The 24153-nt window shown below is 45.5% G+C and overlaps 2 protein-coding genes across 2 annotated transcripts in view; one reads left to right on the top strand and one right to left on the bottom strand.

The window, feature by feature from the left end:
* Positions 1-1295: 1295 nt before the first annotated feature.
* METTL23 (methyltransferase like 23) lies at positions 1296-15307 on the bottom strand. Its single transcript, XM_018555693.1, has 5 exons — positions 15113-15307; positions 9691-9795; positions 5634-5871; positions 3310-3394; positions 1296-1473 (listed from the first exon to the last, which is right to left on the bottom strand). Exons 1-5 carry the CDS (start codon positions 15203-15205, stop codon positions 1311-1313), a joined length of 684 nt encoding a protein of 227 aa, XP_018411195.1. The 5' UTR covers positions 15206-15307; the 3' UTR covers positions 1296-1310.
* A 326-nt stretch (positions 15308-15633) lies between these two features.
* JMJD6 (arginine demethylase and lysine hydroxylase) overlaps positions 15634-24153 on the top strand; it is an 18260-nt gene continuing 9740 nt past the window's right edge. The window contains exons 1-2 of the mRNA XM_018555690.1: positions 15634-15770; positions 21003-21391. Of these exons, the coding sequence (XP_018411192.1) occupies positions 15642-15770; positions 21003-21391 (518 nt within the window). The 5' untranslated portion in view covers positions 15634-15641. The remainder of the gene's footprint in view (positions 15771-21002; positions 21392-24153) is intronic.

Raw genomic sequence — 24153 nt, 5'->3', positions numbered from 1 at the left:
TTAAACCTCATTTATCAACATTACACGAGCATCAATCTGGTGCAAATATATCCCATGTAACCATATCAGAGTTCACACTCGCAATTCCGATGATAAATTCCACACTTAGTCTATCACTTTCAGTCAATTTAAATACAATCGGCTTAAATCTACATCCTGGCATGACTATACAAGTGACTTCCCTGCTAAATCAATCTCCATCTGTAACCGATCTCTCCCCTAATTAGATTTCTGAGAAGTTTGCTAAGTCAAGCTGCTTTACATGTTATAAACCCTACACCTGACTGAAGCACGATTTTTAATGCTTACATGATAAGTTGAGTTTGATTTATTTTACTTGTCAAGTGTATTTGTATATTTAAAGGTAAAATGATTCTCAGTGACACTTTAAATCAGTGGTTCTCAACCTGTGTAACCGCAGGACCCACATTTGTCATTAAGTCGTGACCCAAATCTCACCGCATTGGAACACATGGCATTGCGGTACTGTGCGGGTGATCAAACTGTGGGTGCCATTCAAAATGAATGGCAATGCAACACACCTCCCACACCAGAATATACGGTAGGTGCGATTGCATGGTAAAGTGCTGTACCAGTGTGAATGGGCCCTCAAAAACACTGACAGACGCACACAACCAGAGACACGATCACACACACACACACATAAACAAAATACATTTTTTGTTCTGTTTTTAAGATCCACCCAGTCTCCCTATCATACAAGAACTGGAGAGGATCCTCAGCCTGGGGTGCTGTGATGGAGCTCCATCCATATGTGCATTGCTTGTGCAGGTCCCTTGTGTGGCTCGTACAGGTGCCAGGAGCCAGAATGTGACGTCAGTCCAGTCTAGGCACCTCTACAGGGCACGTGAGGGAGCTGTAAGCAATAGACGTATAGATGGAGCTCTCTCCCGTGGCCATAGCCCCACCCCACTTAAAGCTGACACTCTACACCTGGCAGCATATTTTGAATGGCTGCTTAGTGTGAGAGCTGATATTGCTGCGCTAGGGGGAAACTGAGGAACCTCTCACCTAGAAAAGTGGAAGGCATGCGACGACCCAGTTTTGGGCCACGACCCACCAGACGAGAACCAAGGGTTTAAATAAAAACAAGGACGATAAAACGCTGCAATTTATTAAAACTGGAGGAAGTACAAGACAATAAATGTGAGTCAAAAAATCATAAAATCACCTTTTACCAATTGTGAGCTTCATAATGACCCATTTCATACCTCAGGCAATGTGCGTGCAGATCTTCAGAAACACGCTGAATTCCAGTCTACATATGTACATATACAGTCAGATCACTTTCATTTATCTATATCTAATGTGACAATCATCATCTGAACACTATGTCGCCCTGGAAGGTTGGATCCAGCCAAGCATTCCTTATCAGCATCGAATGTCTTCAGAGGAACATTAGTACATCTGAGATCCCATTTGTGGAGTAGAGCTTCCATGGACCAGTCCTCACTGTGGACAAATATTACTGATTTTAGTTCTACTGTTGCAATATGTTCCTCATCTATACAAACACAGCACTAGAAATGTGTGACTTTTCTTGCTTCAGAAATAGATTTACTTAGGCTGGGGTTTGTAAAATCAATGTTGAGTCAGTGTCATGAAGTCCTGAGCATATTGTTTCATGGAAAGAACACCTTTTTTGGTGTTTCAGAACGTTGGCAAATATTTGGGTTACAGAAATGGCCTGAGGAGACTAGGAATAATAAAAGGTTAAATACCTTAAATTTAGACACACAAAATTACAATCCCAGAAAGATCATTACCATTGCTTTGCAATCTACTAGGACTATCAATCTGGAGCAATTGCTTGAGGCCCCTTTCCCACAAGCCAACAGGTCATTGGGTTTCCAACCCTCCATTTACAGATGAAAAGCAGACAACAATGCATCTCTATGGCAGTGCGGATGAAAACATGACTAGGGATGCACCGATACCGAGTACTTGTACTCGCCCAAATGCTCCAATACTTGCAGATAGCAGAACCTCCGGTCAGAGGACTGGCAGTGCTGCAAGGGAACATGGAGCTGGCTTCCCAGCCAATCAGAAGCCAGACAGCCACCTCCCGACTTCTTGATAGGCCGGGAAGCTGGCTCGATGCTGATTGGCAGGGAAACCAGCTTCCCAGCCAATCAGCATGCAGCCGGCTGACGTGTCATTACCTGCCACACGGCTCACTGATTGCTCAAGAAGTCAGCTCCACGCTAGCGGAAGCACCGGTATTTGCAAGTACCGAAAGATAAATATCAGTCATACTGATCCCTACTGATGACCATTTGTTTACATCAGGAAACATCAGTGTCAGTTCAGGTCTGCAATTTGAGATGGATCAGCTCTCCGTTTTGACTGGCTGGGATTGAAGTAAACTAATGATCAGTTTACATCAGTTCAGGTTACGTCCATTTTTTGGGGGCTAACGTCCTAATGCAGCATGGCAGGCCCAATGCATGCTGGGGGAAAGCCAAGAAATATGGAAACTTACCATAGTATAACAACAAAAAGTCCAAAACAGACATGTAAAAAAACAGATGTAACCTGAACTGACAATGGATGCAGGGGTGCGGAATTTGTATCGCCCGACATCCAGGACATGCAAACTGTTGGCGTTATATAAATCCTGTATAATAATAATAATAATTCCGGCCGCTCATCAAGGACCCAAAAATACCAAGTTTAGAAATCTGTACGAAGAGACTGATGGCAGGATGGCTACATGGATATTGCTATTCGCAGCATTAAGACGATGGCCTCACTTTCCCTATGTCTTCTCACCGCCTCAAAAAACACGGTTTTGGGTACTCCATATGTGACCATAGCAACAGAGAAATAGTTTGAGTAAAACTAATTTCTTTATTTCCCTTTTTTCTTGTCATTATATACAGAATTAGAATGCATTAGACATCTGAACTCTATAGGTAAAATTTTGACAAATACCATCCATTTTTTGTTCTTACAGCAAAGTGGCCTATTGTCGTGGCTTTTTTATGTCTTCCTTTGGATCAAACACATAAAATTCACATAGGCCAATGTCACCGCTCCTTCACAGCAGCAATAGAGAGAACATCAGGTGCACCCTGGCTGAGCCAATCTTACTCCAGCATCAGCGGTTACTCTGGTCGCACACTGCAAGCTGCGCTGAAAGATTCTCACACACACACACACACACACACCTTGAACTTGATGGACCTGTGCCTTTTTTTTCCAAGCTTATCTACTATGTGGTGTGCTTGTGTGCCTGATTTTGAAATACTGCAATAATTATAAAAGGGTCTTTAAGCAGCAAATCACCTTCTGGCTTGATAAGTTGTCCAGAACTCAGCCTTGGAATTTCTTTCCATTATGAATCGAACAGTTACCAAGATGTCTTCAAAATCTACAAATAAACTCAGACTATTAGGATACAGTGTAATCTAACACATGCACAAATATATCCCATTGTTATTTTACAGCATTCTTAAGGTGCCCATACACCTGCCGATTATCGTACAATAATCGCGGGAAATCCCGCGATCGTAAGATAATCGGCAGGTGTGTGGAAGGCGTGCGACCGTTTCTACTGTACAGTCGCACGTCTTTTGTCTTACGAGCAGGCTCAAAAACCCGCCGAGAATCGTACGATTGTCGGTGGGTTTGTGGCCTGCTCGTAAGACAAATGCCGCACACTGCCCGTTCAGCATTGCAGTCATCGGAAGCCCGGGCCTTAGCGGGGCAGGCTTGCGATGATCGCAAGTACGATCTGCCTGTCCAAGATGGGCAGATCGTACGTTTTTTTAATAACCTTGCAACCATCGCAAGACAAAAAAAGTATTGCGATGGTTGTAAGGTGTATGGCCAGCTTAAGTATTACAATAAGCACAATATTAAACAGTACAATTATTCTACTCAATCTGTTATAGCGGAAAAACCTCTTTAAAGAGTATCTTTTGTCATGCTGTATACTTTTCTGATGATGTTGTCATTGACAGACTTACAACCAGCATGTTAATCTCAGAGCAATACAGCACTTGTTCATTATCACTGCAAGTGAGGTGACTAACACATGCAGCTTGCAAGTCACACAATGGCAGTTTCCAGCAGACAGGAAATTAGACAATGGCAACTACCAGCAGGCAGGGATGTTGTGTAGCCACTTGAAGCCGGGGGTGTTAAACCTCCTTCCTGTCCAGGCCATTTTTCAGTATTCAGCGCTGCGGTACCTTGCCTCAAGCTAAAATTTACAAGTTGATGAGTCAGAACATGGGAAAGTTTTCCTAAAGCAAGAACTCCGACATTAAATAGTCCTTATTTATCAGAGTGCCTAATAGGTAATCTGTCCCAATCAGATTAATTATTTTGATTTCTTACATAGACTGGAATAATATGACTGTATATCTGTCCATTTTAAAGTATATCTGTCATGAGGGAAATATCTGGGTTGGCATTGTCCTTTTTAAAATGTTACTTGCCTAGTTATCTCTGACTTCAACACTTATGAGAAAAGTCAGAATTCCCTACGTTGATCAGCCATAACATTATGACCGCTGAGAGGTGAAGTGAAAACATTGATTATCTCATTACAATGGCACCTGGAGGTGGGTGGGCTATATTAGGCAGCAAGTTAACATTTTGTCCCTGAAGTAAATGTGTTGGAAGCAGAAAAAAAAATGGGCAAGCGTGAGGATTTGTGGGACTTTGACAAGGGCCAAATTGTGATGGCTAGATGACTGGGTCAGAGCAACTCCAAAACTGCAGCTCTTGTGGAATGTTCCCGGTCTGTGGTGGTGAGAACCTACCAAAAGTGGTCCAAGGAAGGAAAACTGGTGAAAAGGCGACAGGGTTCATGGGCAGCCAAGGTACAGGGGGGCGAAGTCTGGCCTTTGCAGTCCGATCCAAAAGAAGAGCTACTGTAGCTCAAATTGCTGAAAAAGTTAATGTTGGTTCCAATAGAAAGGTGTCTGAACACACAGTACATTGCAATTTTTGCATATGGGGCTACGTAGCCACAGACTGTACAGGGTACCCATGCTAACCCATGTCCACTGCCAAAAGCATCTAAAATGGGCACGTGAGCATCAGAACTGGACTAAGGAGCAATGGAAGAAGGCAGCCTGGTGGCCTCTTTCAGCAGGATAATGCTCCCTACCACACTTCCAAAATGGTTCAAGAATGGTTTGAGGAACACAACAATTAGTTTGAGGTGTTGGCTTGGCCTCCAAATTCTCTAGATCTCAATCAAATCGAGCATCTGTGGGATGTGCTGGAAAAACAAGTCCAATCCATGGAGACCCCACCTCACAACTTACAGGTCTTAAAGAATACGCTACTGACGGCTTGGTGCAAGATACCACGGCATACCTTCAGAGTTATAGTGGAGTCCATGCCTCGTCGGATCAGGGCTGTTTTGGTAACAAAAGGGTGACCTAGAGTACTCAATATTAGGCAGGTGGTCATAAATATTATGGCTGATCGGCGTATCAGTCAGTGACATAAAGACCTGATGCCAAAACATAGCATTTTCCTAAGTTCACAGCAAAGGATGCCTACATATTTGTCCAAGTACAGTTGCCTGTTAACATGAACATTTTCTTATTGCTAAATAGATTTTTGTTAGAACTTTCATTTGACAACTTTACCCTTTGGTTCATAGAAGACATCAGATCCCAACACTATATCGATAGGAGGAAGATCCAGAAGATCGGGCGATACCTCGCCCCACGTCAGTCCCAGGACCGGTATTCCCAACAGATCATTCTGCCTGCAGCTCCTGGAACAATTCTGTAAGCACTGTGGCATAGCTGCTGAATCTGATAATATAACATTAGCAGCACACTTTGCAGCCAGTACTCCAGGGAGGCTCACACCTGCTCCAACCTTCAAAAGCAAGATGAAAAAAGATGAGCTGTAAGAAACACATTATATCGTTCTCTCTCTCTATCATATTATATACCATAGGTTTCAAATCACTGGTACATGTACCCCAGGGGCTTAATTTGACAGGTTTAGGGGGGGCATGTGATGGAAACAAGAACCTTCATTGTACAACAATTTGAATACAGTGGGGAACCAGCAGACTTCACTGACTCCTTACAAACTGATGACCCATTTGTTGGACTTAGGGCCAGATTGCACTTTTTTATCTAAGTAACACTATCTGCCTTAGCTTGTAGCAGTGTGAAAGAGCTCTAACGCAGTGGTTCTCAACCTTTCTAGGGCCGGGACCCCTTGGTAACATTTGCCAAGTTGTGGTGACCCCCAACCATAAAATTTAGGGATTCACCAATACTGGTATCTGTGTGGGCTCTTGGGAGGCTATGCGAGCTCTCAGGTGGCAAGTGGGACTCTCTGGTGGCATCCAGTGCGGGCTCTGTGGTGCCCATTGTGGGCTCTGTGGTGATCAAGCACTCACCTCCCCTCACTCCTGCCTGCTCTCCTCTCTCTGATCCTCTCTGGCCGCTACTGCTGCAGCGCCATCTAGGAGTACTGACAGGAGGCTGAGGAAACTCTTACCTAGAGCAGCACAAGGCACGTGGGGACCCCCTCAACTATGGGTTGCGACCCACTTTTGGGTTGAGAACCACGGCTTTTCACAATTATACTTCTCGTGAAAATCCTGCCTTTCTGGTCTGTCCAATTGAGACTTGCACATGTGTAAGCAATGCCGGAAATGAATAAGGTATGCAAAAGGATAATAATCCGGCAATTATCTATAAATATCTGTAGGCTGCCATTACTGAACATTATCAAAATTCCAAACGTATATATATTGTGGGGTTTATATGAGGTACATGATTCTCTTTAGTCGTTAAAAACACAATTTATTTTGTACATCTTAAAACCAAAATACTTATATACAAAATCAACATAGAAATTGATAAAACTCTGTTATTTTGTGAGACGAGCGGTCTAGAGCATGCCACAGTGATGGACGCATGAGGAGGGTATCCCCAGTGTTGCTGCAAAAGACGCCTTGGATATGTATAAGACAAACAGACTAGTACTAAGGATTGGTGTAATATAAGTATTAAAAGAGAACTATGGGGTAACCTTTTTATCCCATAGTTCTCTTTAGGGTCACGGGAAGACATATTCTAACATCCTCCCGTGACCCAAAGCTTAGTATATAGCGAGATACTGCTCACTATATACCAAGATCACCGCAGCTGGGACGGATCCCGGCAATACTGTCGAGATCCACCCAGCTGCTTGAGTGACAGCCAGCGCCTATCTAGAGGCAGAGCCAGCTGTGCCCGCCCCCTACCCCATCCGTTCCTCCACTCAGCGCTGGAGGTTCGGAACGGGGAGGGGATCCCTGTGGGGAGATGATCAGAAAGTGAGCGAGCGACGGTATGCGTTCACTCACTTCCCGATTTATAGAGCCGACCTGTGACAGTTTCATTTTGTCACAGGTCGGCTCGAACTATGAGGATGAGTGAAAATCACTCACCTCATAGTTCTCTTTTAAGGTGGTTTATTTCCTCCTTGGAAAGCTGCCTATATTCCTCTGATGACACTACTGCGAAATGCGTTGGAAAGTGAAACTACATGCTTTTTCTTTATAAGCATTTTGATTTTTTAAGATGTACGAAATAAAATTGTGTTTTTAACGATTAAAGAGAATCATGTGCCTCATCCAGTTTATTATGACCACCTGACGTTTGTAGGCAAATTAGCTTTAATTTTGCTCTGAAGTTGCTAGAGGGCCAGACCATTATAAATAGGGAAGCAGGTTGTTTACCACAACAGTAGAAGTTATTTTCTTCTGAAGATACGGGTAAATAACGCGATTTAACATCCTTTGAACGTGGGATGATTGTTGGCGCTCGGAGCCATGGAGCGAGTATCAGCAAAACAGCAGAATTCGTTAAATGTTCAAGAGCAGCTGTTGTTAAAGTGTTTAAAGACTGGACTGTCAGCCGAAAATCTGGGTCTGAATGTACAAATTGTGGCCGTCAGCGACTAGTCAATGTTAGGGCAGAACGGAGAGTGGCAAGACTGGTACAAGACAACAGAAGAGCAACAGTGCAGTGTCAGATTCCTCGCATCACCTTTCAACATCTCGTGGAGTCACAAGGCGGCCCAACGAAGTCATCTCGTGGAGTCATCTCGTGGCCCAACGAAGTACTGATGGGGTGGTCATAATAATCTGGCCAATCAGTGTGTAAACCCCTCAATATACATACTTTTGGAATTTCAGTGAGTATGGGGGAGGCTAAAGAAAGGCCATACACAGGATCCAAATAGGGGCTATTTGTTTGATGTAAACATTATTAAAAGGTGTCTTTGTTGTCATTTTCAAGATATAGGTGACGTTCCCCTTTAAGATATATAAATCTGTACAATTCTATAGCTAAGTGACCATTGCTTAGTTGGCAAAACTGTTCGATTTTTGGAGTCTGAGAGCGAGATCTTCCTGGCAAAATTCTCCGTTCTGTTTAGGGCCTCTGGGAGTCTTGCTTATATTGCTACAAACAGGAAGTTTTCACTACTTCATAAAAGAATATGAAAAAAAAATCAAAAAACAGAAGGGGCATTAACTCTTATAATTGCCTTAAAGGAGAACTATGGGGTCAGTGTTTTTGCCCATAGTTCTCCTTAGGGTAACGGGAGGACACAAACTAGCGTCCTCCCGTTACCCTAAGCTCAGTATACCGCTAGCTACAGCTCTCGGTATACTGAGACGCCGGAGCGGATCCCGACTTAGATGCCGGGATCCGCCCGGCTGCGTGAGTGACAGCTGGCTCTGCCTATCTAGAGGCAGAGCCAGCTGTACCCGCCCCCTCCCCCGTCCGTTCCGCCAGTCAGCGCTGGCAGATCGGAGCGGGGAGAGGGGAATCCAGCCCCTCCCCCTGTCACGGCAGAGAGCTGTGACAGTCTCATTGTCACAGGTCGGCTAGAACTATGAGGTGAGTGAAAAGCACTCACCTCATAGTTCTCCTTTAAATTATTTGCATTCCTAATAACTCAAGCACAGAGATGTCACCAAAGTCTCAGATATATTTAGGAAACCATACGATGACCCAACTCTGGGCAGGGTAAAACGTAACCCTCGCAGCTGGGCTACCACCCGCACTGCAAAGGTTAAGTGCACATTATTGTCTACAAACAGGGGCCATCCAGCTGTGTTTTAACTACAAATCCCAACCTGCCTCTGGGAGTAATGCCCGAAACTGTCAGTCTTGCAATGCCTCATGGGACGGCCACAACAGCTGGAAGGCCGGAGTTGCCCATCCCTGGTCTAAAATAACAAAGATATGCTCACCTAAACCTCGGTCCTGCCTGGTGCTAGAATGGTCCCCGCAGCCTCTCTCCAACTCTGCTCTGGTGGTGGAATGCTTCTTGGCGTCCTGACGTCTAATACACTGTGTTAGACATGACTCACGGGTCATTGGACCGCCGGAGTGGAGAGGGTTAGAGGCTGCGTGGACCAGTCTAGCAGTAGTCAGGACTGAGGTCCCAGTGAGTACAGCTTTGTTATTTTACACCCTAGACGAAAATGAGCACTTAAACCTTGCAATGCAGTTTTATTCTGCCCAGAGTTCTTGAAACATCACTTTTTGGGAGTTTTGACCCTTTAAAGTATTTGTAGCAAAAAATACATTTGGAGCAGGCATGTTTAACATATCATTAATAGTATTCCCTCTGACTTGTGTATTGTATGAATAGATTTAAAAGGGAAATAAACAAACATACTTCTAACACTCTCTTGCCAGCTATGACAGATCGGTGGGACCATATATACTGTGCAAGGACCAGTGCACAGGGCCAGACATACATTCCATATTCTGAATCCAGTACCTGGAAAATAAAATATAGATGTTTAAAAATTGGTAAACAGCGGTAAAATATCTTCCTTGTACTGTTTTGCTCTTACAGTTCGGACCCGATCACACCAGATGTTTTGGGGCTGCACTGGTCACTTTTTCCAGCCCATCCCCAATGCATAGACAAGGCAATTTGAGGGAGGAAAAATGCCTCTCCCCAAGACCCTACAACAGGGGTAGGCAACCTCGGCACTCCAGCTGTTGTGGAACTACAAGTCCCAGGAGGCACTGCAGGACTCTGCTAGCCACAGGCATGACTCCCAGAGGAAGAAGCATGGTGGGATTTGTAGGCTCAACACAGCTGGAGTGCCGAGGTTGCCTACCCCTGCCCTGCAAGATTTTGCACTTACAGATGAGATTTTCTAAGGTGATCTAACCTTACCAGGATGCCTCTGTGGGGCCAGGACTACACCACCAGTGCCTCTCTCAACCAGGAAGTGGAAAGGCAGTAATTGTAGATAAAAGCAACAAAAAAAATAATGTATTAATTAATGTAAGATGATTTCATATCAGCATGGAGAGATGCATATAGCATACCCTTTGGTAGCATATAAACACTGCAACTCAACTAACTGCTTGATTGTGCTGCTGCTCCCTCTCCAAGTCTGAGCCCTACTGTTCAGGGATGCAAGAGGTTGATACCAAGTGAAATTCAGGTACTTGCACTGTTTAAATGAAACAAATATATACATTTAATTATGTAGCAATAAGAGCTGCATTCATTTGTGTCTTTTATACCTCCAGGTCAAGTTATGAAGGAATGTAAAAAGTTGGTCCTTGCAGTGGAGCTACCCCCGCACTGCAAGGGTTAACTGCTTGCTTTTTTTCTAGGGGCTCAAATTGAAAAAATATACTCATCCAATCCTCGATTCTGTCTTGCTGCCAGACCGGTCCAGATCCTCTGGCGATCTAAGCCCTGCTAACATAATCATGTTGAATGCAGTACATTCACCTGCATTAGACGTGAGGACGCCAAGGAACATACCACAGCTGGAGCAGAGGGGAGTGTGGATCGCCGCCGTGAGGAAAAAAGAACACTTAACCCTTGCAGTGCAAGAGTAGCCCCACTGCAAGGGTTAACTTTTTGCATACATGGAGCTCTTCTTTAAAAGAACAGGTCAATCTGGATAATTAGACACCAAACATGTCAAGATTTAGAATTGCGCACGATCGCAAAAAACTACCATACCTAAAATTGGCCATAGGCAACAATTTAAAAGCTTTTACCGTTTATCAATTTAGTGTTATCAGTGGCCCTAGAATTATTGCTCTCACTCTGACATTTGCGGGGATATGTAACATGTGTGGCGTAATCATTTTCGCACATAGGTGCGTCTGACATGTATTTACGTTTGTATGTGCGTGCACACAGGGGATTTTCCTTTCTTTTTACTGTACACTTAACTTTATTGCTATCACATAAGGGGCTAAGAAGCCCCCTATGTGATTGCAAATATATCATGGCCGGTCCTCTTTATGGAGACATTAGGGGCCTCTAAGACCCCCAATGTCACCTAGGGACCCCCAAAGCAGCTGATGAAGCAGAGATCTGCTTCATTAGCTTCTCTTCTGGCTATAGCGGCCAGAAAAATGACAGCTGAAGGTGGAAGTAAAGTTATACACATAGCTTCCGGCATCAGAGGTCAGAAGAGAGTACAGCAAGTAGGAGAATGCTGATCTATCCTCCATTTACACTGTGAGCAGCTGCTGTGCCAGTCCCGGGCCCGCATGGGGGACAGCGAAGCCCGGGATAACCGGCAGTGGCAGTGAGCCAGCACCTTTTTTTCTACCCCAGTCCCCCACACACTTACCTGTCAGCTGCGCTCGTCCCCGCCGCCGGTCCCGAAGCGATCCTCCGCACCCCAAACTTCCGGAAGGAAGGATAGGCTCCTTCGGCCATTAATCAAAGAGGGAAGGGGCGTGGCCTGTCACAGGGCTGTGTGTGTCTATGGACGCACACAGCCGCTGCAGGCACGAGCGCGCACGGGGGCCTCCATTAGAACGATGGTGGCGACCGTTCAGGGGGCGGGGGGAAGAGCATGGCGGTGACCCACTAGAAAACGAGGAGTGAAGCATTTTTAAGGAAAAAAAAGGAGGGTCTCCTTTAAGGAGTAATTAAAAAACAATTTGGCTTTAATGTCACTAAGTCTGGCATCTCATGTGCTGTCCATAGTGCTGATCCTACTTGTTACACCGACGGCACTGTCACGGCACGTTCACATAGAGTTTTAGTGTGCTTTACCACCCTGCACACTGCATGTAAAGTAGAATTATCTGAACCATTATAAAACAAACTAAAAATAACAGAAACATACTGTATATCTAAAGTCAAAGCTTTTTTTTTATTACTTCTTCATAAAGTACGGAATGGATGAAGTGTTGTCAAAAAAAAAAATCCCAAACAGGGCTACCTGTATAAGAAGAGCATGAATCATTTCCCGTTCTTGTTAGAAGCATTTCTAATGCTCCTATGCCTGTTGCAACCTCCCAGCTCCTACTGGTGGTTGCTTGTTATCACTAGACCTGTCCTAAACTTCCAGCTTAATGAGCCTGGTCACACACCTTCAACACTTCATCAGCTGTGGGCTACTGAGCCTGGCCACACACCGCTAAGAGCCGGTCAGTTGTAGGCTATTGAATCTGGCCAAATCCTCAGCACCTGTCAGCCCTGCGCTAATGAGCCTGGCCACACACCCCTAAGCACCACTCTGTCAGCTCTGGGCTAATAAGCCTGGCCACATACCCTCAGCACCTGTCAGCTCTGTTCATGGATTACTCTCTGCTGCCAGTCCTGACCTCAGCCTTTCCCTGGAATACTCTCTGCTGCCAGTCCTGACCTCAGCCTTTGCCCCACCAGTCCTGACCTCAGCCTTTGCCCCACCAGTCCTGACCTCAGCCTTTGCCCCACCAGTCCTGACCTCAGCCTTTCCCTGGAATACTCTCTGCTGCCAGTCTTGACCTCAGCCTTTGCCCCACCAGTCCTGACCTCAGCCTTTCCCTGGAATACTCTCTGCTGCCAGTCCTGACCTCAGCCTTTGCCCCACCAGTCCTGACCTCAGCCTTTCCCTGGAATACTCTCTGCTGCCAGTCCTGACCTCAGCCTTTGCCCCACCAGTCCTGACCTCAGCCTTTCCCTGGAATACTCTCTGCTGCCAGTCCTGACCTCAGCCTTTGCCCCACCAGTCCTGACCTCAGCCTTTCCCTGGAATACTCTCTGCTGCCAGTCCTGACCTCAGCCTTTCCCTGGAATACTCTCTGCTGCCAGTCTTGACCTCAGCCTTTGCCCCACCAGTCCTGACCTCAGCCTTTCCCTGGAATACTCTCTGCTGCCAGTCCTGACCTCAGCCTTTCCCTGGAATACTCTCTGCTGCCAGTCCTGACCTCAGCCTTTCCCTGGAATACTCTCTGCTGCCAGTCCTGACCTCAGCCTTTCCCTGGAATACTTTGTCCCACCAGTCCTGACCTCAGCCTTTCCCTGGAATACTTTGTCCCACCAGTGCTGACCTCAGCCTTTCCCTGGAATACTTTGTGCCACCAGTCCTGATCTCAGTCTGTCCGTGGAATACTCTCTGCTGCCAGTCCTGATCTCAGTCTGTCCGTGGAATACTCTCTGCTGCCAGTCCTGACCTCAGCCTGCCCCTGGAATACTCTCTGCTGCCAGTCCTGACCTCAGCCTGCCCCTGGAATACTCTCTGCTGCCAGTCCTGACCTCAGCCTGTTGCTGGAATACTTTGTCCCACCAGTCCTGACCTCAGCCTTTCCCTGGAATACTCTCTGCTGCCAGTCCTGACCTCAGCCTTTGCCCCACCAGTCCTGACCTCAGCCTTTCCCTGGAATACTCTCTGCTGCCAGTCCTGACCTCACCCTTTCCCTGGAATACTTTGTCCTACCAGTCCTGACCTCAGCCTTTCCCTGGAATACTTTGTGCCACCAGTCCTGATCTCAGTCTGTCCGTGGAATACTGTCTGCTGCCAGTCCTGACCTCAGCCTGTTGCTGGAATACTCTCTGTTAGGGATGCACCAAAATGTCGGCCGCCAAAAGATGTCAGCCGAAAATGGTACTTGGCCAAAATACGTGTGTGTGTGTGTCGTTAAGTGGTCACCACTCCAAGCTCGCTCCCGTAATGGACTACAATCTCACGTTTAGTTGAATAATTTGTATTGGAACTGTAGTCCATCAAGGGAGTGAGCTTGGAGCGGTGACTACTTTACAACACACACAGGAACCATGGGGAACATAAGTAGCCACCCTCCAGAAGGAAGGACAGTGTCCGCACCAATTCAGAGATGATTTGAGGATCTACAGCCGAGTGATACACAAATAAGATACATTTTTGTTAATAGTTAAACTGCATTTTTGACTGCATTTTTAAGATTTAATTCCTGAGTTTAGTGTCACTTTATCCATCTACGGAAGGGAGGATTAGTTCTAGGTCAGCAGAAGCGGGGGGGTTGAATGAAGAATTGCTACAAGTTCTCTGATAGTCCACTTATCCTTTGGGCCCTTGTTCACACATACAGCAGTGACCTGCGTTTTACCACACCGGATTAACGCAGGTCAACATTAGGACACAGAAAATGATTGTTATTTTTGTGTCCTTTTCACACCACAATGCGGCTGTGATAGACGGTGTGCTGCATTTCTCTGCAGTGCAGTGGATGCCACCGCACGGCAGCTGACCTGAATGGAGTGTACACATTGTGAACGGAGACTAAAGGATAACTCAGAATATAAGGTAGGAGGGGATGGAGAAAAGAAAATAAATGGGGAGGGATGGGGAAACGCACAAGCCAAAGTGCAAACAGCCCCCTAATAAAGTCTTCTGGACTTAGGCGAGTGGTTCCTCTCTCCTTGCACATCCGTACATGTCAACCAATGGTTGTTACTCCCCAAACTACACAAAAACTTTTTGGAACCGCACATAATAATAATATTAATAAATAACAACAATAATTTAAAAAAAAAAAGGACATAACACACACAAAACAGACGGTCCTGCACCCCTTATCAGAGGTTCCATCTAACATCCCCAATTGTATCTGAAATAAAAGACTGGTATAACTTTCGATATTCTTCGAAAAGCAGCACATGTGACAGTGACAGTGAAAGCAATGTCAGGTACTGAGGATGGTGCGAATGACACCGCGCTTTCCTGATTGGCCAGACTCGAGCAGTGATCGTCCAGGCTCGGGCAGTGATTGGCTGCCGCAGCAGCGATCGGGTTAAAAGCTGCCTGCACTTCTGCACGTAGCCCATGGCGCCACATTGTGGACAATAACAGAACAAGCACCTCGGGGATGGTCAGCCGGAGCTCCCTGTCGGCCTCCTCCTGGGTGTAGACATACTCCCGGAGCGCGACTCGAGGCTCCCCTTCATCCCCCATTCAGAAACATCACCTGGAGAAACTCCTCCGCACGTGCGCCGCCATTGAGTCGCTCAGTGATGGCGACATCAGCGGTGGTGACGGAACACGTCGGCCATATTGGTGGAGGAAACCGCAACCTTTATTCGGCCGCGGGCGTGAAGACGCTGTCACAACAATGCGTGCATTCATTTAGTTATATATTCGGTTAAATAAAATACATGGGGCACCCATAGAACCATCGGCGCCAAATTTACTATGGTTTTCTAGTATAACGTCTGCGCTGACCTTCTCAACATGGCGGCTCTCTCAGGATGAGGCGTGCGGAGGGAACATTACTTCCTGGTAGGTGTGAACCAATAGGAAATGTGTAGGGAAAGGTGGGCGGAGCTTTAGTTGTCTTCTGAGCTACTGCGAGGTGGGTACCAGGAGCGCGCTTGGTTGGGAACACCCCGGGATGAACCACAAGAGCAAGAAGCGCATCAAGGAGGCCAAGCGGAGTGCCCGGCCCGAGCTAAAGGACTCGCAGGACTGGAGCCGGCATAATTACATTGAGGTGTACCGGCTGAGCCCCAGCAGTGTGCCGGTGAGACCTCCCACCTCTACACATTATGTATTGTTGGAAGGGACAGGGCTCAGTACCCCATGGCTCTGCCCTATCATAGGCGAACATTGAGAGGTGATACATTGTTACAGCAGACACATGGTACATACGGTCATATTGTACTGGGTGAGGGGGAGGGGCTACACCTGGAAGTCAATGGAGAAAGAAGTATTGAATGGAGCGTCCTGCCAGGATTTGCCTCCTTTTTCCCTAATCTGCTTAAACTCTCCCAAAAATATTATATTTTCCTAACGCCCTGTAGAATAAAAAGGTTGTATTTGCATTTTTTCATGTGATGTGATACGTACGCAACTGTTTATTAAATAGTAGAAAGTCCATTCCAATAACTTTTACTTTACTGCTATTACAAGGGGACAGAGCATTCCTCTTTATGGGGGACATCAGGGGTTTATTAGACCCCTAACGTCTCCCCTACCCTGTGCTACAGACTGTGCAGGATCATCTGTTTGCCTGGCTTATTGACTGGTATTTTGACAGCGCTGAACCTGGAAATGCTTAGAGCTGAACGCTTCCGTGTTTACACTCTGCAGAGGACATACAGGGGTGGCACCTCATTAGTCATAGTGGGGGGTACTGTGCAAGTCACATAACGCGAGCAGTGGCACTGCGCCAGTCACATTAAAAAAATGGCACTATTTCAATGTGAACCCTTAGCATTGACCACCTCCCCAAAAAAAAAACAGGAATTCAGGAAGCGGCAGTACCTGGCTCCTCCTGAACGCCTGCAACCCACCACTCAACCACATCTCAAAAGCAGTCAATTGCAGGGGCCTGGTAGTTGGCTGCTAATCCCAAGCAATGCATGGTGGAAGGAGGAGGTTGCATGCTACCTTAGCCCTCATTTACGCTATGCAATGTGGGACTCCAGTGGCAGGAATCCCAAATGTGACAGCAGCCGCATCTGTAAGCAACAGCCAGCGTGTGATACAATTACATGTGGTTTGGCATAGATCACTGTCCCTGGATGCAGGATAGGTGCGTCCAGGGACCGTGATCTATCCCAAGCCACATGTAATCGTATCACATGCGGACTGCCGCTTGCAGATGCGCCCACTGTCACCCGGTGTTTTAACTTGAATGGGTGACATCGGCCGCATTTAAACAGGAGATTTGTGATTCCTGCCACAGGAATTCATAGGTTCCTGCTGCAGGAATCCCAAATCGCATAGTGTGAATGTATCCTTATATATGGATGCACCACATATGCCAGCCTGGCAAGGGGAAGACTTTGAGTGGGTTGGGGGTAAGCTTTAACCTTTTAAAGCCCAACATTGGGAAATTTTGTTTTTAAATTGCCCCCAACTATTTGTTTTTAAACTCCTTTCCAGTTTTTTTTTTACTATGTTTAACCTTGACAAAGACACCGTGGGGGGCCCTGAAACGTTAACATGTATTTTGAAGACTTTTACAGAGTGAAAAGAATATTTTTGGGTGTTGGTTGACTTTTCAGATTCTTCAACGGCACCGTCCTTTGCATCCTCATCAGTTCGCAGGCTGTGTAGTGCATATAGACAATTTGAATATGTATTGGGGGGTGACCCAGGCTGCACAGGGTTTTGTGGTGTTAATGACCAGGGATCCTATTGATAGTATATGCGGCTTTCACCCCTCCCGGATAATCATTTACCAGCCTAAGGGGTGCTTACATCTAAATGGATACTGGGAATTCCATATGCAGAAAGCTGCTTTGTGTTCTTTATCATGCTGTAGAAGGAGATTCGTTGTGAAAGAGCCTTTAAAAAGCCAAACACAGTTCTCAATGGACAGCCTTAGCATGGAAAAAATTGAAAGGTCATAGTTGCTTGATAAGGAGTGTGAAATGTGCATTTGCTCTTTAACCCATTCACTGGAGGAGGCATTTTTAATTTTTCACACATATGCTAAAATGCACATTTTGCTTTATACAGGAAAACACACTCCCCTCCCTTTTAGATGGTAAGCCCTCAGGGGCAGGGCCCTCCTTACCATCTTGTCTTAAATTGTATTGTGACTGTAATGTCTTCCTTATATTGTAAAGCGCTGTGCAAACTATTGGCGCTATATAAATCCTGTATAATAATAATAAAGGGCTGATTATATAAACGTCCTGCCCAGTGCATAGGCATGCCTACTATATTCCTGCCACTAGATGGAGCTGTGGAGCATGGGAAATTCCTATGTTATGCGCCTCCATCTAGTAGTGGGAATGCCGTGCGAATTAGGGATGCACCGATGCCAAGTACTGTACTCGGTACAAGTACAGATACTTTTGAGCTCCAAGACTAGACTAGAGAAAAATTCAAAAGTTAGGAGGCAGCTGTCATTTGTAAGGAGCACACAGAGCTCCTGGGATTTGTACATCTCTGTTTTAATGTACGATTTTGTTTTTATAAATATATATAAGTGATGCACCGATACCATTTTTGCAAGTACTGGTACTGATACATTTTTGTCATGTGACAGTTTTTCTAAAACAATACAGACTAATGATTTCAGGACAGTGGTGGAGCGCCAGAGCCAGGTCCCAGCTGCAACCCTGGTAGTTCTCATGAAAATGCCAAGTATCGGCACCGGTATCTGAAAAGTATCTGTGCATCCCTAGTGCGAATGTTTATACATCAACCTCTTTAAGTTTTATGTAATCTGCACTAATCAATAGTTAGAATCGTTGGCAAAGATTCTTTTCGATTAGTCGCCACCGCTCTGCTCGTCCGTTCTTCTCCCCGCTGGTAGTGGCTGTCCCTTTCAATCCCCACTGCTCTCCCCGCCTGTATCTGCAGGGCAGCGGGAACACAGACCACTGCAGCCGGCACCAGCGGGGAGAAGAGACTGCGGTGACTGCAATCCCCTGCTTCTGCCCCCCGTGCCTCTGCTGCTGCTCTGTTCCTCCTCCTGACCGCCCCGTTCTTTCTCCGCTGCACTCCCCATTCCCTTCCCTGCTCCTCCGTGCCCCCTCTTCTGCCGGTGTTCTATCGATCCCTCGGACTCGAGTCTGAGGGATTGATAGAACACCGGCGCCGTCTTTCATCAGTGGCTGGAAACAATAGCCAGCCTGCTATTGGATATTTGAAATTGCAATAGCAGGCTGGCTATTGCACCCGCCCACTGCCTGCTGTCAATCAGCAGAGGAGGACCTGATGGAGAACTGCCTCCTTGAGTTCCCTCCTCTGCTATTGCAATTTAAAATCAATAACAGGCTGGCTATTGCTCCCAGCCACTACCTGCTGTGTTGACATTCAGCTGCCTCAGCAGCTGAATCCAGTGAAGTGGAGAACCTGTCACCTCCAATGTGCCATCACATATGGGGCTTGTAAGCCCCCCATGTGATAGCAATGAGGTAAAAAAATAAAATTAATAAGTTCCTCAACGCTGCAAAACGCGCGTACACCAACTGAAACACAAGTCGGGTGCACCTACATAGAAAAACAACGATTACACTACACGTCGGGTATGGCCGCATATTTTATTTTTAAATTAAGGATTTTTTTTTTTTTTATACGATTAATCAAAAACAGTAATAGGCTAACTAATCGATTTTATGAAAATAATCGATAGCTGCAGCCCTAATTAACTTCATATTGGCTCCATTTTAGCCTTTTAAGTATACCATTAAAAGCGTTTTGTTATACAGACATTCTTCGGTTACCGACTTACCTGCTTTGCGACCACTCGCACTTACGACGGACTGCCGAGCGACCTCCGACCTAATGATTTTAGGACAGTTGTGAAGTGCCAGGGCCCGGTCGCAGCTGCAATCCTGTTCTACCACTGACTACAAATCCAAGCAATACATTGTACAGCAATGCAGAATAATAGAAAGCTTCATACTCTGCTGCTCCAGGGTGCTGACCTGATGTCCCCATCGGAGGATCACAGGAGGGCTGTGCGGGGTATGTAAACAGGTGCTGCATGGTTAACAGGAAAGCTGCTAAGGTCCCCAGCAAACGCAGGACCTCAGGCAGCCGCTGCAGTTAAAAAAATTAAGTGCCGGTATCGGCACTTGGTATCGGGGCATTTTCACGAGTACTCATGAAAATGCCCAGTATCGGTCCATCCCTATTTAGTGACATTTCACTTTCCTTCCTGTAGATTCAACAGGAAGTGAGTGGATATCTTTCCAATGAGGGAAATCCTTCAACCGTTGTAGTGGGAAAAAAGTGTCCCCAATGGAACATTTTCCCTCTATCATGTTATAGTGATCATAGAAATGAGAGAGAAATGCACTGCCACACAGCAGCACACACACTATGTGTATCATAATATGTGCTGCTGCTAGTGTGATAAGATGTATTTTTTTTCTTACAATTGTCTTCTGTGTGTGCTGGTCTTGAGCCTACGTTGAGCTGCTCAGCTGATCTAGTGTGAATGAGCCCTTAATTGTATTCATGCACACAAAGGGAAAGGTCCATCTGTATAATCCTAGAGCAAACACCCTGTAAATTAGTCCTACACCCTCAGTGGAGAGCACCCCCAGTGGAGAGCACTGGGTGTGGATTGATTTTTGACCTGCAGTGCGAATAAATATACATTTGTCATTTGTTTACTGGTGACCAAATCTGATATTGGAAGAACTGTGGAGTTACACTATTATACACAGGAAGAGTTCGACTTCAACATTCTCTTATTGGCCAGACTGCAGATTAAGCTGAATTCCAGGTAATACTTTAAAAATAAACACAGATTAATGCTGTTATGTGTTCATTATAAAATAATAGAATGTATTATTAAAAGTGGATAATGTAAGTGTCTGACAGCCAGTGGTGGACTGAGATGCCAAGCGGCCCATGTGCAAGAACAAATTTTGGGCCCCATCATTTAATTACTGGCCATGTAAAAAGACTTGGGAAGTGAGGCCTTTCTCAAGATGACCTGCACCCCCTCCTGTGAAACGTCGGATTAATGTTCTTCTTTGTATATTCTTGTTTTAAGGTCCTGGGAGTACCTGTCTCTACCTGATTGGTATTAACTGGGTGCACTCCTCTACTGTATGGTAATGGCATTTAAGAGCTGTTTAGTGTAGTAATCCTCTAAGGCTGCATGCTGATGTCACCCCAGGGGGTCGGAAGCCTGGACTCCAAGGCAGTGGGTTGAGTAACGATGGCGATGATTTAAGAACATCTGATGGCAGAAAGGATTATTGCTATCACTGGGTTATTCATGTTATTTAGCTTGAGTTCAGCTTTAAGAGTCCCTTTTTTCCCCCCCTCCCAACAGGATAATGTAGAGCGTGCTGATGCTACCCAGATCAGCCTTGAAGAATTTATTGAACGCTATGAGAAACCTTACAAGCCAGTAGTCATTGTCAATGCTCAGCTCGGTTGGCCAGCTCAAGAGAAATGGACCATAGAAAGGCTGAAACGAAAGTATCGCAACCAGAAGTTCAAGTGTGGGGAGGATAACGATGGTTATTCTGTGAAGATGAAGATGAAATATTACATAGATTACATGGAGAGTACACAGGATGACAGCCCGCTGTACATCTTTGACAGCAGTTATGGAGAACACCCCAAGAGGAAGAAACTACTGGATGACTATGAAGTGCCAAAGTATTTTACGGATGACCTCTTCCAGTTCGCGGGCGAGAAGCGCAGACCGCCATACAGGTATAGTGAGATGTAGTTCTGTCATAAATGGTACAAGGAGTAGGAGGAGTTACTAAACTGATAGATTTTGCTTCAAGTTTTGAAAACCTGGATCTATAGCAAAATCCATTTTTTAATGACTACTAAAGCTACTTGTGGCAACATTGTGAGTGTCTCTCCAAGGACTTGGAGATGTCAATTTTCTTTCATCTCTTTACCAGCTTCTGCTTGTTTGCTGGAGGTTAGATGTTTAGTTTGCCAGAAAAGAATCCTGCTTCCATTTTTGTTTTTCATTATTATTCTTTTGTGTAACAGTATAAATTATAGTGAAGACATTTTTGCCACCACCAAATTCAAACACAAACGAATACGGATTTCTCACAAATAGTATTTTATAATCTCCGCAAGTTAAACCCTCGCTCAATATTAGCGCAACTCTTTATCAAACTCCCAAACATTTGAAAAAAATGCACCTAATTTTATTGCCTGAAACACAATATAATACCCATTTTTTTTATAAAATGTAAAAGATGAGGTGAGGAGTAAATAGATACCTAACAAGCCCAGGTTAAAAATTGCGTGTCTGTGAAACTGCAACAAAATACGGTACTCCAAATTGTCCATAGGCGACGCTTTAAAAGATCCTGCAGGTCATCAGTTTAGAAATATCCATGGATATTGGCCCTAGAATTATTGCTTTCACTTTGGCGCACGTACCTAATGTGTAGCACAATTGTCCTTTTCATATGTAGACGAACCCGACGCGTGTTTATGTTAATACTTGCGCGCCCACAGGGGTGGGCGACTTTAAAAACATTTAGATTTATTTTATTTAATCTTATATTATTATTTTTTACTTTACTGAATTGTTATTCCATCAGGGGGCTTGCAATCCCCCTATGTGATGGCATACTAGTGGTGACAGGTAGGGATGCACCGATATCGATTCCGATATAGAGTATTTGGGCAAATGCAAGGTAGGTGCATTTGGGCAAACTCTATTACTCGCCCAAATGCTCCGATACCTTTCCCGATATGGAACTTATCGGTCAGAGGAAGAATTCCTCTGACCGGCAGTGCCGTAGGGGAACATGGAGCCGGCTTCCCAGCCATCAGGAAGCCAAGCAGCGAGTAATGACCCGTGTCCCGACTTCCTGATTGGCTGAACAGCCGGCTCCTTGCTGATTGGCTGTAAAACACGCTTTCGAGCCAATCAGGAAGCTGGGAGGCGGGTCATGCTTCCTGATTGGTTGGGTAGCCGGCACAATGCTGATTGGCTGGGAAACCGGCTTCCTAGCCAATCAGTTGAGCTGGCCAAACAACATGGAGCCGGCTTCTCGGGCAATCAGGAAGCCGGGCAGCATGTCGTAACCCGCCACCCGGCTTCCTGATTGTCCGGGAAGCAGGCTCCATGCAAGCGGAAGCACCGGTATCCGTACACGGTATCGGTGAGCTCCCGAAAACAAAATATCGGTACACGTACTCGATACCAAAAACTGGTATTGGTGTATCCCTAGTGACAGATATCTTTTAAGGTGACATTAGGGGTCAATTAGACCCCTAATGTCACCTTTGCACCCCAGATAAGCTATTTGAGTGCATCGGCCCCTGGAAGCGATGTGGTGGCAGCTCAGCTGCCAGAATCGCTTCGAGTGTAAAGCTAACAGTCGGCTTTACACATTTAAACATAGAAACCTATGAGATATGTCGGTGGCAGCGAAAGAGTTGAAGTCCAACTCTCTGCTCTCCCTGCCCACCTCCTTCCAGGGCCACCCAGTATATGTTTACTTTTTAATAATTGCCTTTTTTCATAAGTCTCCAGGCCAGTCATGTGATACTCTACTTCTTCTTCAGATCTTGTCCTGGCAGTGGGATATGTAATGTACTGATAACCAGTGCCACTCTCATCAAGGCTCCTCTGTGTAGTGTGGTTCCAACTCTAATCTCTGAGAGCCTCCATATTGGAGCATATTCAGCAGTCGATAAATTGAATGCAGGTATGCCTGGGGGTGCCCCACGCCTCCTTAAAGGCACTTTGAAAACTTTGAGTGTGCAACAGCAAGTGGATCGTTCAGCTGGCAGCCATTAGTGCCAAGAGTTAAAGAAAACTTTTTGTTAAAATAAGGGGGAGGCGCATTCCAAAAATAAATCTTCCATACACTCTCTTTAATCCGTGAGCATAAATAACCTGTACACTGACACACAACTTTACGCTCCCACGTGTTCCACCATTATGGCTTCATCACAGACCCTGGCTTATCTTTGGAGTGTGGCGCCCCCTTTTTTACATTTGGAGTTATTGCCTGACAGGCCGTGGCATGCCCTTGGAGCCGGCACCCAACAAAAGCAGATGAGATCCTTGGATTGTGGAGGTGGATGTGAGCGTTGTATTTATTTTGTGTGATCGTCTGCTATCAAGGCTTGTTCTAAATTGTGCTAGTTATACATTGTCTGGGTGCCATTTTTGTTTAGCTTGGATGCCAGTGTAATGTACAGATAAGTACTTGGTGCAGGGCGCCATGAAAAAACCCTGCACATTAGGAATGTCCTCAGTCATCCAGGGTGAATAATGCTTTCTGTCATTCCACCTGGAAGACCAATGACCTCTTGTGGCAAAAATAAGTTACTATAAGAAGGGCGCCAGAGCGGGTCTGGTTTTTTTTTTTGTTTTTTTTTTTTAAACAGGATTAGTCCAGTGTTTGGACTATGATCTTGAAATATCCTTTTAATTCAAGCCAACCCATTAATCCTCAAAGCTCTCACCAATTTGCTTTTTTTTTTTT

Source organism: Nanorana parkeri, unplaced genomic scaffold, assembly GCF_000935625.1.
Source record: "Nanorana parkeri isolate BGI_ZX_2015 unplaced genomic scaffold, ASM93562v1 scaffold209, whole genome shotgun sequence".
Taxonomy (NCBI): domain Eukaryota; kingdom Metazoa; phylum Chordata; class Amphibia; order Anura; family Dicroglossidae; genus Nanorana; species Nanorana parkeri.
The sequence above is the reverse complement of the archived record's forward strand: the minus strand, read 5'-3'. Positions and strand labels throughout refer to the sequence as shown.

What these genes read in the sequence shown, in the direction of transcription:
- METTL23 (XM_018555693.1), bottom strand. Translation starts at nt 15,205, where the DNA reads ATGGGGGATGAAGGGGAGCCTCGAGTCGCGCTCCGGGAGTATGTCTAC. An exon ending in TGTCTTCTATGAACCAAAGG is followed by an intron (nt 3,395 to 5,633) that starts GTAAAGTTGTCA and finishes GTTTATTTGTAG; the next exon opens with ATTTTGAAGACATCTTGGTA. An exon ending in ACAACTTATCAAGCCAGAAG is followed by an intron (nt 1,474 to 3,309) that starts GTGATTTGCTGC and finishes ATTTGTCCACAG; the next exon opens with TGAGGACTGGTCCATGGAAG.